The sequence below is a fragment of the Kogia breviceps genome, chromosome 19 (genome assembly GCF_026419965.1).
Source record: "Kogia breviceps isolate mKogBre1 chromosome 19, mKogBre1 haplotype 1, whole genome shotgun sequence".
Taxonomy (NCBI): domain Eukaryota; kingdom Metazoa; phylum Chordata; class Mammalia; order Artiodactyla; family Physeteridae; genus Kogia; species Kogia breviceps.
This window is the reverse complement of record NC_081328.1, coordinates 45,401,957-45,414,842: the sequence shown is the minus strand read 5'-3', so window position 1 is coordinate 45,414,842 and position 12,886 is coordinate 45,401,957. Positions and strand designations below refer to the sequence as shown.

The following is a 12,886-nucleotide window of genomic DNA, read 5'->3' as shown; positions in this document are numbered from 1 at the left end:
ATGGCTCCACTGTGAACATCTGCAGGCAGCACTGGGCCCCCGGCCTGCGTGGTAGCAGGAGACCGGACGGTTGTTAACCGCCTCTGGTTCCTCTTCTTGTCTCTTAAGATTGTGGCAGACAGTTTGGGGTGAGCTATAAAACAGTGTCCTCAGAATCTTTGGGCCCCGGAAGGTTTATGTTCTTGTGTGTAAGGCACGAGGCAAGAGCTTGTCTCTAGGGCATGAGGCTTTGGGCCCCAATCCTGGAGGATTCGGAGGCCTGGCTCTGCTTCCCACAGGGTATGGACTTGCTGGAAAGCAGGGGTACCCTGTTTTTGGTCTTTGTCAAAGCATATTGGTATATAAAAAAAGGAGAGCCCAGGCATGCCAGTGAAGGCTGCACAGGTGTGCATCGGTTTCTGGTCGTGACAGTGCACGCATTGGGTTAGTGGTGTGTTGCTGTCTGCAGACACACCTCGGACGGGCAGCAGGGGCTCGTGGGCCGTCCTGGATGGTTTAGGGGCGGTTTGTAACAGCGGCCTCCTATTTGCCTTAAAAGAATATGACAGGGCTTCTCTGGTGGCGCAGTGATTGAGAGTCCGCCTGCCGATGCAGGGGACGCGGGTTCGTGCCCCGGTCCGGGAAGATCCCACGTGCCGCGGAGCGGCTGGGCCCGTGAGCCGTGGCCGCTGCGCCTGTGCGTCCGGAGCCTGTGCTCCGCGACGGGAGAGGCCACAGCAGTGAGAGGCCCGCGTACTGCAAAAAAAAAAAAAAAGAATATGACAAGCTCTGCATCCCTCTTGTGAGTTGATATCAGTGAATTTATATAAATTTAACTTGCTGCAAGGCAGGTTATTTGCCATCCTGAATAGTGTCATTTTAAAACAAAGCTACTGTATCACTGTTTTAAATATGTCTGGTGGAATCCAGTCATCATGGTACCTTGGAATCCACCATCCTCCATCTAAAATGCAGGGATTTTATTCTTTGTCTCCTTGAACCCATATATCCATTTACTTTTCCTAGAGAATTTTTCCTTAATGTAACGTTTCTGTGCTTGAGAATCTTTTGCTGATCTCCCTGTCAGGTATCTTCAGCAAGAGGATGTCTGTGAATGCAAACTTTAACTCTTACATTTTGTTCTGCCAAAAGGTAGTAAGTATGTAAGTTTTCTAGATTGAGTTTTTACAGGATTAGTTATTAGTACAAACTTGATCAAAACAACCGAAAATAACATTTTATTGGGATGCAACTATTAACAAGATGGCTTTTTAGTTCAGGCTATCTTTTGGTGAGTAGTGCTTATATCTAAAACAAGGCAAGGTTCCAGATCAACTTTTTTTTTTTTTTTTTTTTTTTTTTGCGGTACACGTGCCTCTCACTGTTGTGGCCTCTCCCGTTGCGGAGCACCGGCTCCGGACGCGCAGGCTCAGCGGCCATGGCTCACGGGCCCAGCCGCTCCGCGGCATGTGGGATCTTCCCGGACCGGGGCACGAACCCGTGTCCCCTGTGTTGGCAGGCGGACTCTCAACCACTGCGCCACCAGGGAAGCCCCAGATCAACTTTTTATTTAAAAAAATTTTGATTTTTAGCTCCGAGCACTGAGTGGCCTTGTTGTACGTGCACGTCATTGGGAACGGCAGGCGTTAGCTTTAGCAGTGCTTTTTCTTTGAATGCTCATTGGATGGCTCTATTGGGACCACCTCTGTTTTGGTCAAAATGTGAGTTGAAACTGCCCATCTTGTGGAGAGAGGGTTCACCCAGTCAGCTCAGCTCAGCGCCACTGTTTCCAGGCCCTTTCTTGACCCCCTGTCCCGCTCCCAGGCGGTGCATTGCTGAGAAACACCCTCTGAACAGTGGGGCAGGGGCCTTGTGAAGCCAGGCCCTGTACGCTTGGTCTCCAAAGTTGCCCCCGGATGCTTGCACTGCCCCGGGCTCGATGACTACCAGTGGACAGCAGACACGTGCACACGTGCACACGCCCTCACATGCACACACAGATGTACCCTCGTCCTCAGTTTTAATTGCTGCCTCAGCTCTTTTCTCTTTTTCATTGACTTTATTTATTGTGGCAAAATATTGTATAACACAGAGTTTATGCTTGTCTTCTTTTTATGTATACTTAAAGTTCACCTATGAGTTTATTGGAAAATTAGCAACATATACATCATTTTAGGAAGTGGAAAACGAGTCTGAATGAGTTGTGAAGACAGAGCATATTGAGAATAGCTTCCCCAGCAATGCATTCTCCCCAATGGAAATAAATTACTTATATAAATAGCCTCTTGCTGTCTGTGTATTATTCAGTCATAACAAATCACAGTGTTTTTACACACAGAACTTTAATGCTAGTATTGGAAATGTCTTTTTCTGGCATTTTTCCCCAGTAATTGTTATTTACTTCAAAACACACAGTAGATTTAATAGAAAAACAGTTAAAACAATTTGTTCTAGTGCTGAGATATTTTTAAGAAAAGTGTTTTAAAGAGATTTCCTCTAAGATGCTAACACCTAAAAGTTACCTTTTAGTCCTATGCATTTCATCAGGTCCTACAGTGTGAGTCATTCAAATATTTTACAACCAGAAGTAGAAGCACCTTTTAGTGTTCATGCTTAGTATTTACAAAACTGAACTGAGTTGCAGGTTTAGTTTAATTTTTTTTTTTTTTGAGAAGAAGAAAACCGCATTGTAAAAATGTACCAGATGAAAAAGCAAGGGCCAGATGGAGGTTTGCTGCTGTCTCACCTGCACCGGAAGGCGTGCTTGTGGCTGCAGCCTGTGGCTGGCCAGAGGTGGCTCTAAGACACCCGCGTTCTTTTCCGGAGCGTGAACACTCTGGCTGTGTCGCTGGGCTTTGCCTTCTTGGTTCCCTGCTGGGCCTTCCCTGCATCCCTGGGGCTCGTCCTCTTTTGCCCTTTGGGTCTGAGGTTGCACTGAGCCTCCTGGCTCTCAGGGGCTTTGGGGGTGGGTGCATCTAGCTGGCAGGCAGGCTCCTGGGCAGCGGGCTCGACGTTCCCTGGGCTGTAGGCCGCCAGCTGGCAGAGGGCCACGGCCGCAGTCTGCTTCTGCTCGTCACTGTCAGCTGAGTGTGCGTCCTGGGCCTTCCCGGCGGGGCTGGGCACAGGGAACTCCGCAGAGCTGGGGTCGGGCCCGCCCCCGGAACTTGCCGTCTCCGACTGCGGAGCAGGAGTGGGGGTGGGGGCAGCCGCGGGTTCGGCCCCTCTCGGGCGGCTGCGGACAGAGGGCCTCGAGGTCAGGGCGTTGCAGGGGTCCCTCACCGAGAGGTTGAGGGGCGCGTCCTGTGGCTCCACAAATTCTCCATAGGCAGTGGTGTGTGGAGTGGCCGGCTCAGCTTCTGGTTTCGTGGAGAGGTTCAGAGGGGCTGCCCTGGAGCCATCCTCTGGGCTGGAGGGTGCAGCTTCCAGGCTCCCCATCTGAGCCAGAGCGGCTCCGTTCATGGCCTCGAGGCTGGAAGAGACAGAGAGAGGGAGTCACAGGGACCTTGCTGAGGGCCATTGCCCGTGGGGGGTTTGGGCAAGTACCAGCTCCTGATTAAGCACAACCAGAGACATTACTTCGGAGGTTTTGAAAATGGACTCGCTTACCTTTCTGGAGTCTCAGCTCTGTTTTCTGGGGCCTGGGAGTGTGGGTGCCCCGTGTTCTTCTTGACAGGCTTGAAGGCTGTGAGGCTCTCTTCTGGTGGACGGAGACTTCCTGGGGCGCCGGAGGCCGGCATGTCCAAGTGGCTGCACAGCCCGGCACAGGGCTGGCTTGTCTGCGTGAAATTGGTGGGGCTCGGCCTTCCCGGGGAGCCCATGGCCGCGCTGCCTGCACGTGGGCTCATTTTGGTCCCTTCCGTGTCTCTGTGCCCGTCTTTGGAAAGGTCTTTAGCCTCGGGGGTCGGACTCTCTTTCTCAAACTCTGTGTGTTTTTTGTGGGAGTTGGAAGGGTTTAACTTGGAGGGACTCCAGGCCGGGTAGGCCAGGGCAGCTTCTTCCAGTAGGTGTGAGCTTTGATCTTGTGAAATACCAGCAACGGGTGGGGGTCTGAGGCCGTAGGAGGAAAATGCAGACTCTGGTCTATAAAATCCATAAGGAATCGGCAGATTGGAGTGATACTGCTGGAAGAATCTGTAATGGTCGTATGTGGATGGAGCCGGGTTCAGGTGCTTAGGGATCGGCCCTGGGTGAGGCAGGAAATGTCTTTGGTCTTGGGCCCCGTAGACGGACAGCAGGGGGCTGTCACACTCGGGCGAGTTCCCTGCGAGTAGGTACGGTGAGTAGATGGTGGCCAGTCCGTGCTCTGTGTAAAAGTGAGGCGGGTATTCTGCGATGGTGGGGTGCACGTACGGGGAAGTGGCACCAAACCCCTTTGTGGATGGGATTTTATGTGGAAACTCAGGTGTGAGGAAAGGTGAGCCAGCTTTCCACGGGTAGCCAGGGGCATGAAAGGCAGACTTGGTGTGGAAGGAGGCAGCTTTGGCAGGGGGCTGGGTCAGGGTCAGCGCTTCAGGAGCCTCGGTGAGTTCCTGCCCTTTGAGTCTGTGCTCGCCAACTGGAATGAATGCTGAAGGCCGGGTAGCGCCTTCCAGCACAGGCTGGGTGCCCCCGGTGGCTTCTGGAGCTTGACTCAGGGGTGCTGCTTCCTTGTGGAGAGTGGGCTTCTGTCCGGGGCACCTGTGGGGCCCGCACGCATGCAGGTCCACATTTTCCTTGATGTCATCCTTGGCGAGGCCATGTTGGAGCTTGGCGTCCAGCTGTGAGAGCCCACTTGGGACGGGCTTGGAGGAGGTGGGCTTTGCCATGGGGTCAGACTGATTGGTTGGCTTAGGGTCCGAAGAGTTTGGTTTGGAACACTTGGGAATGCGATCTTGCTCGGACACTAAAGTGATGGAGTTTTTACAGAGACCGTATTTCATGTGATTAAAAAGATGTGACTTTTCGTTGCAAGTAAAGGGACACTGGAAACACTTGTACTTGAAGGGCTTTCCTGGGGGCCTGGGGATGTAATGCGGCTTTTTTGGTTTTCGCTCTTTGAGAAGGCTCATTTTCCCTCTGTGGTTTGGCGTCTGAGCCCCGCTGGCTCCTGCGTAGTTCAGCTTTGGTGATTTTTAAGGAAGCGGGTCACTGCTTCTCCTTGGCTTTCCTTTCGGAGTGCTTTTACTTGAAGCCGGCCCCACGGGCTGTGGGTGTGGTCAGGGAAGTCTCGCTCATTTGGGGGCCGGGAGCTGCAAAATGGAGGGGCAGAGCCTTAGTGTCGGACGATGGCTAACAGGCTAACGAACGAAGAACCAGCCTGCGCCCCCCGGGGTCACGGAGGAGGTGAAGCAGAGGCCTCTGCAGGTGCAGAGGACGTAAGTGCTCTTGCGCGGCAGGTACGGGACGGGCATCAGCCACCCTCCTCACCACCCCGGGCGCCACCCCTACGGCGCTCTCTGCTTTCTCAGGTCTGGTCCCAGGCGAGCGTGGTTGTAGGAGTGTTTAGTGTCATTTCAGAGAATACCTGTAATTCTTTGAGTTTTGGGAACCTTTAGCCTGTGATCTGAGGCCTCAGGTGCCAGGAAGGTTGTGGACCCACCAGGCTGAGTGACCATTGAGATCCCACCCCCATCTGTGTGCCTGGAGTTTCGGGACTGAGTCCCACCACTGTGCTGGCCTGACTGCTCTAACGTGAACCTGAGGAGGTCCGGGCTCATGTGTGTGTGTGACATTCGCATTCGTGCTCACTGAGAACAAGGCATGTGTGATTGTAACCTTCGGTCCATCTGCCCTGTTTAATCACAGTGTTCTGTTCTGTGAGGGAGTATTTAAAAGTGAAGAACATTTAAAAATGCACCCCCCCACCCCGACCCTGTTTCTAAATTCACAAATGAAAAGGCAGCTTTCTGGGTAAGTAGCATTTGTGTTGGCCCCAATACAAACATAAGTGCTGTGTTTATGTTGATTTGAATGATATTAAGATGCTTTGAGTCAGTGAGTGAGCAGATGTCCTCGTGCACTGCTGCCTTCCACTTGCCCACCTCACAGATGGCGTGGAGTGAGTTCACGCACTAGCCCATCCCTGCCTGTCCTGGCCTTAACCGGAGGCAGAAAAGCTTAGCAGCCCTCCTGGTAGGAGGAAACCAGAGTGGGACTTCCCTGGTGGCGCGGTGGTTAAGACTCCGTGCTCCCAATGCAGGGGGTCTGGGTTCCATCCCTGGTCAGGGAACTAGATCCCACATGCATACTGCAACTAAGAGTTTGCATGCCACAACTAAGGAGCCCACGAACCGCAACTAAGGAGCCTGCCTGCCGCAACTAGGACCTGGCACAACTAACTAACTAACTAAATAAAATTAAAAAAAAAAAAAAAAGGAAACCAGAGTGAGTGGTGCCTAATTTTACAGATGGTTGGATCCTGGGAGGGGCCCATCCCAGCCTTTAAGCTGTACGAAGGGGCTTCTGGATATCTTCCCCAGGCTCCTCCTGTCCTTGCCTATCCCCCAAGCTTAACGCCCGCCCCCGCCACCCCGGGTTTCCTTCAGAGGCTGCTCTGCATACCCCTGGGCTCTCTCTCTGCCTCATAACCCGAAGCTGAGAACAAAGACGTGAGGTCTGGGAGGATCTCAGCAGGGCCGGGCGCGGCTGCGTGTCCAGGACCAGCCCATGGGGTGACTGTGTCTTAGAGAAAGCCTGTGAGTGGGGAGGGCTGGGGGAGTTGGGTGTGAGGAATCAAGGCCTGCACTTTAATTTTCATTAAAAAATGTAAAAAGGATTTAGCTTCTGGATATTTTTAAACACTTAAAAAAATAAAGCTAAAAGGAAATAACTTTTCAACTGCAGTTTTGCTTTAAGGAATAAGTAAATGTGGACAGTTCTGAGTCTCGTGAAATTGCTTGTGTAAAGCATCACCTTCTAGACATCGGGTTGGTTAAAACATTGAGCTGGAAAGCAGCCCTTTAAAAATAGAGAAATACACATGGGAAATCTAAGAGACTTGTTTTCACAAAATAAAACGTAGCTACTCTCCTTGCCATCTCATGCATCAGATGAGGTAATGGGTAGCTCTTGGGAGGAGGATGTAAGGGGGGAGGGAGTGCGGTTTTAATTTCACTTGGATATCTTAAATTCTAAAAAAGCTATCTGATCTTATTCTCAGCAAACTGGTTCCTCTACTCATTTTTTCATATTTCTTAAAAACACAAGGAACCACTCTCCCCCCAAGAAGCTAGCTGCTCAAAGGCATGTTTCTTTACTAAGAGGTGCTTTGGGTGGCTTGCAGCCTTCTGTTGCGGGGAGAGTTTCTGCAGAGCAGGGGTGCTCAGGCACGTACTTCGGAGGAGAAATGAGATTTTTGGCTGCCCCCTAATTGGAGAGGGCATCCCCAGGCCCTCTTTGGGGGTGCGCATTGGCAGGATGTCGGGTGGACAGACGCCAGGCTGGCGGCACCTGGTGCCTGGCTCTGCGGCTTTGCAGCTTGCTTGCCCTCCTCCTCTCCCACCGTGAGCAGTTGTGTGAACTGCACAACAATGTGAAAGCCCAGCACAGTTAAACATGTAGTCGCAGCTTTGCATCTTCCTAATTTCCCCTCTTAGTAAGGGAGAATGCGAAATAATTCTGTATGAGTTCAGTTCATACCTTGTGGGGCAGGTATGCCCTGGGCTATAAAAGCACGATTTCCTGCCTCCTGTCAGGAAGCGATTCCAGCCAGCTCGGGGCCAGCCTGATAAGTCAGGACGGCCTGTGCTGGCACGTCCCATTATGCTCCCTGGTTCTGAAGGCGTGAGAACCTCTGCAAGTCAGGTTCCCATGATTGTATAGGATATGTTATGGCAAAGATCTGAGAACTGATGATTTCATCACTAGCTGGAAGCATCGTGATCAAAATGATGACAGTTGCAAAACGTTTATCAAGTGTGAGCCCAGAGTCCTGGTGGTACCAGGAGTGAACGCAGACACACGTCTGCCGCACCCAGGACACACGAGCCCAAACCAGCTGAAAAGCCCCTCGGATTTAAGATAATGATGGTGTTAGCTTCAGAAGCAGTATTATTTAATATTGCTCATACTTTTAGGCAAAAGTAGAAATAAACCCACTTCGGTTAAGTTTTCTCAAAGGTTTATAGGAGGCAAGTAGTATGTAAGTTATCATAGCATTACCCCAAATAATAGTTTGGGAAATAATTGCTCTTATGTTAATATATACCTTTTTTCCGTCCAATGATGTTGTGCCCCGCAGGTTTGGTCTGAACTTCTTGTTCTGTGGTCAGTTAGCTTACAAGGACAGTAAAGAGGCTTTCAGGGGATGGTTTCCTTCGTACTGGTGTTCCGGGAGGTGAGAGTGTTCTAGGGTATAATTGTTGCAAGGGAAGCCTGGATGGAGTCACAGGAGCAGTAGTTTTAGTAACTGAGTAAACTGACCTCTCGGGTTTACACAATTCGCTAGTTTAAACAAGGGAGCGCGGCTGCTTCAGATGCTGAAAGAGACAGGCTAGTTCACTCGGTTATAAAAATGCAATAATGTCAGAGAAGTAAGCGGGATAAGATTGAGGCTTCTGTAAGCTTCCAAGGGGGACAGCCTCTAGGAAGGTGATGTCAGTCTGTGAGTTCTGTCCTGCCCAGGTGAGGTTCACAAGGATGAGGAGCTAAAGCTGAGTGCCCGGGACTTTGTCGGTCTGGCCATCTGCAGAGATGGGGTTTGCCCGTCTCTGGTCAGTTTATATCTGCCTGGTGCAGGCTGGCAGCGGAAAAAGGGTGTTGCTGCCTAAACAATATAATCCAGAATTTAACTGTTTGTAGTAAGTTCGGATTAACAATCAGAGGTGAAGTTTTTTTCCTAAAGGTGATACGATTCGTGTCTCACCATCCTTGTCCTGGGAAGGCTGGTACAGTCTGGGGGGTTGCACAGGGAGAGGTTAAAAAAGCACAGCCCTGGGATCGGCTTTCCTCGGAGAACTGCACTGTTAGCATGTTAGCTACAAATGCGGATGTTAGCCTAGTCCTAGAAGGATGTGTGGGGGACAGTGTTTTACACCCTTCTTTCACTTCCCACTGGGTCAGCAGGAGGTGCTGGGAGCCCTGCATGTCGGGTCAGGGTCAGGGTGCTGTCCTCGAATGCAGGAGGGCGCCCCTGCCCGCCCGCCTGCCTTGCGAGCAGCTGTTGGCACGAGGCCTGCCGTCAGAGCTGTGCCCTCAGCGGAGTCGGGTCCCAATGCTGAGGGCAGAGGGTGGGGAGCAGCGCCACAGAGACGTCACGGCGTCTGGCCTGAGCCTGCTCCATTTCAGAACACCCTCCTCTGACTCCTCATGCGCTGTCACCCCTGCCTGCCTGTGTCCCAGGAGCCTGTCACCCCTGCAGAGGCCCGGGACCCGGCTCTGGCTTCCCCTCCCACAGGCCTGGGAGGCTGGACGGTGGTGTCCACACGGCGATCTGAGCAGCCCGTGGTTTTGTGTCCGCGGGGCTTTATCTGCTTGTTTCTGGAGCACTGAGGTGCCAGTGCATGTCTCCCAAGAGCCTCTTAAGTGTGGACTATGAATGTAGTTGCCAGCTGTTAGGGCGATAGTGAATGGCTGGCATATTTAATAATTTTCTAGGGGGTTTGAACTCAGAAATTTAGGCAAGAGAAAGATTATTTTTGAACTTTGATAGGACGCAATAGAGGTAATTATAGCTTAACTTTATAGGGCATTGCTGTGACGTGCCGGCTAGCTATGCATGTCACGTGCACTAACTTCTGCACTGGAATAATCTTCAGCCCTCCCTGGTGGTGTCCGGCTGCCTGGCAGGGAGCCCCACCAGGTAGCGCGTTTCTGAAGGGCATGCTATAATTACGATATTGTGATGTGGCATTTATTGCATAACTCAGGGACACGCCATTGTCGCCTTCCCACTGGGGTGTCGCAAGAACGAGATTTGTGAGTTTTACTCCAATTGAGCTTTTCCAGTGATTAACCACCACTCCCTCCCAGACTTTCGGTTCTTTAAAATGAAAGATAAACTTCAGGGCAACCATGACCTAGGGAAAAAGACAGTTTTCTGGCATATAGTTTGGAAGAATGGATCCTCCAGGAAGACCACCAGGGGCTCTTTCTGGTTTCAGCCAGAGACCCTGGGTTACAGACAGAGCGCTTAGCAGTGAATGCACAGCTTTGACGTTTGGGGCACCTCCCTAGTTCCAGAACCCCCAATGACCAGCCTGCCTCCTCACCTAAAAGCACCACGTTAAAGCATTGCAAGGACGTGGCTAATACAAAATACAAATCATGATAACAAACGTAGACAGGTTTTGATTGCATTAAGTCTGATGTTGGTCAAATTTGACCAATAATTTGGTCAATAATGGTTTTCACGCAGATTTATGAGAAACTTTGTAAGAGTAAGAAAACCCCTTTTGTATATACAGGGATCCTCTTTAGTTAAGGTGGTTTTTTTTTTTTTTTTTTTTTTTTTTGCAAGCTTATGTCAAAACAGCACTTATTTTAAACGCTAATAAAAGGTTTTAAAATTAAAGAAATTATAAATTAAGATCAGCAATTATATATATGCATATACATGATCCTTTTATGTTGAAACCTGTAGTTTATTTTTAAGGTGAGGAACAGATAAGCAATAACATCAATTTGAGTTTGGGTTTAAAGTTTATGAATTTTGGGACTTCCCTGGTGGTCTAGTGGTTAAGACTTTGCTTTCCAATGCAGGGGGTGTGGGTTTGATGCGTGGTCGGAGAGCTAGGATCCCACATGCCTCGCGGCCAAGAAACCAAAACATAAAACAGAAGCAATATTGTAAGAAATTCAATAAGGACTTTAAAAATGGTCCACATCAAAAAAAAAAATTAAAAAAAAATAAAGTTTATGAATTTTACGGTAGAAATGAGAACTTCATATATCCACATAAACTTGTTTACACTCTTAGAATAAAGTGTAAGCCTCATTAAAAGTTTTGTAACAATGGTCTCCTTTCCAGCAGTGCACCTGCCGGGTCCTGAGTAATCCTCAGAGAAAAGAGCAGGGCAGAGAAACTCTGGGCAGGTGATTTCACTGAGCAGATAGTTTAAGATACATCAGAGAGGAGTATTGAAAGAAAACTCGCATTTGAGAAGAAATAGTAGGTACTTACCAGAGGTGGGGAGGTGGAAGCCGTGGCTGTGGCTGTCTGGCCGGAGCAGGACCTGTTCTCACGCTCGCTCTCGCTGAAACTGGAGCCGGCTGTTCCAGTGGGAGGGATTTAATGTAGGAGTCGAGCCCTCGGGGCGTAGAGATGCACCTGATATTCCTCCCGCCCGCAGCTACGATTCATGTGTTTGCACCCACCCAGCCGGCCGGCCAGTGCCACCTCCGTGCCTCACGGCAGCTCCCTGCCCAGGTTTTGTGAGTGCCCTGTTAGTGCTGCCTGGCTCTCCTTGGACGCGGGGGTTGCACGTGTTCGAGGTTAGGATAGAGACCTCCCAGGGGAGCCACAGCCGGTGCAGGAGGCAGCAGCAGATGCTGATATTTAGCCTGAAATGCATCTCCTCTGACAGATGCCGACAGCCCCCGTGTCCTCCCCGTGAGGGTCTGGCGGAGCCTTTGTCACCCTTCACCCCGGGGCCTGGGAGGCCTGCCTGGGTCCTCCTGGAAAGCAGGAGGGGGGCCGCGTCAGCTGCCTCCGGGACCTGCCGGTGCACGCCCGGGACAAGCCCTGAGCACTGCTGCCCCGCCGCGTGGCCGCGTGCTGCTGCGGGAATGGCCTGCATGCCCTCGCTCGGCCCTTTTCTTCTCTTTTCAAATAAGTAAGGCACTTAATTTGTGACCCAGGGCATCCCCCTCCCCTTCAGCTGCTTGCTATTGAGTCTGTGGCTGTCTCCCTGCTCTCGGAGGGGCTGCGTGTGGTGCGGTTGTGGGAATAGGGAGAGGGGTGTGCGCTGCGTGGGCACAGGTGCCAGGGTGGGCCTGCCAGGCCAGATGCTGTTTTAGTTTTTTTTTTTTTTTTTTCTTTTAAGGCTTAAGATTTCACTTGGCTTTACCTTCATAGTGAATTGAAAAAAAAAAAGTGTTTTAGTTACTTTTGTCCAAATTAGACATCCACATTATTTAGAGAGTGAAAAAATAGTTCTGAATCTTGTCACAAAAAACAGCAGTTCCTGCTGCTCCCCTCGCCTCTTGCTGGTAACGAGCCACCCAAAGCAGATGGCTTTAAAAAACTACCATTTTATGATCTCGAGATTTTGTGGGTCAAGAGTCTGGTTTGTGCCGGGTGAGCCTGTCCTGTGGTGTTAGTGGGCACTCACCTGCCTCGTATCCTGGGGGCGCGGCGGGGCCCTCCTCTTCCCTTTAGTTTCACTCCAGGGGCCTCTCCAGGATGGTGATCAGTCTTAACTCCGCGTGGGACTCAGAGCGCAAGGCAGAAGCTTCCAGTCTTCCGAGAGGCTAGGCAGAGAACCGTCCCAGCGCCGCGGTGTCACACTTGGCTCCCCAGGTTTGAGGGAGGGGATGGGCCCCACCTCTCAGTGGGGGGGTGTCATCTGGCTGCTCCCCTCCCGTCCTCCCTGCCAGGAGCCCCACTTGAACCTTTTCTTAGCTGAGGATTTTGGTATTTACCTCGTTGATTCCAAATAATATTACTCTATTGCCAGTTTTGTTCCCTCTACCCCCCTCCCTGCTCCCAGTTTTGGGTGTTGTCTGTTGACTTGCGTTTATGGGAAATGAGAATGTCGCTCTTTGGCCCCTCTACTTCCACGCCTGCCTTCCCCATCATCCGGGATTTTCTCTACTTGTTTCCTGAATTGGAAGCCAGGCTTCCTGGATCCCATGTTGTCCTCTCTCTTGGGTTGATCTTTTGTTTGGGTATGAGGCACAGCCCTTTTGTAGGCTCCTGAGAAAGAATGCAAGAGAGGGGAATCTTTGGAGACCCTGAATGATTGAAAGGGTCTTTCTTCTACCTTTCTTC

General features: G+C 50.9%; 2 protein-coding genes across 4 annotated transcripts in view; one reads left to right on the top strand and one right to left on the bottom strand.

The window, feature by feature from the left end:
- The window catches only part of TBCD (tubulin folding cofactor D), a 160,909-nt gene that overhangs the window by 49,917 nt on the left and 98,106 nt on the right, over window positions 1-12,886 (top strand). The gene's annotated exons all lie outside the window — the stretch shown is intronic.
- ZNF750 (zinc finger protein 750) lies at window positions 1,203-12,643 on the bottom strand. Of its 2 annotated transcripts, XM_067020555.1 has the most exons (5): window positions 12,228-12,643; window positions 11,078-11,166; window positions 8,165-8,331; window positions 3,586-5,207; window positions 2,038-3,448 (listed from the first exon to the last, which is right to left on the bottom strand). In XM_067020555.1, exons 4-5 carry the CDS (start codon window positions 5,025-5,027, stop codon window positions 2,779-2,781), a joined length of 2,112 nt encoding a protein of 703 aa, XP_066876656.1. In that variant the 5' UTR covers window positions 5,028-5,207; window positions 8,165-8,331; window positions 11,078-11,166; window positions 12,228-12,643; the 3' UTR covers window positions 2,038-2,778. The 2 variants fall into 2 exon arrangements, with proteins under 2 accessions (XP_058902895.1, XP_066876656.1); XM_059046912.2 differs by lacking the exon at window positions 8,165-8,331 and having other exon boundaries at window positions 1,203-3,448; window positions 12,228-12,559.

Coding starts and splice junctions, on each gene's coding strand:
- ZNF750 (XM_067020555.1), bottom strand. CDS start 5,027: ATGAGCCTTCTCAAAGAGCGAAAACCAAAAAAGCCGCATTACATCCCC. Junction 3,449..3,585: donor AGAGCTGAGACTCCAGAAAG/GTAAGCGAGTCC, acceptor TGTCTCTTCCAG/CCTCGAGGCCATGAACGGAG.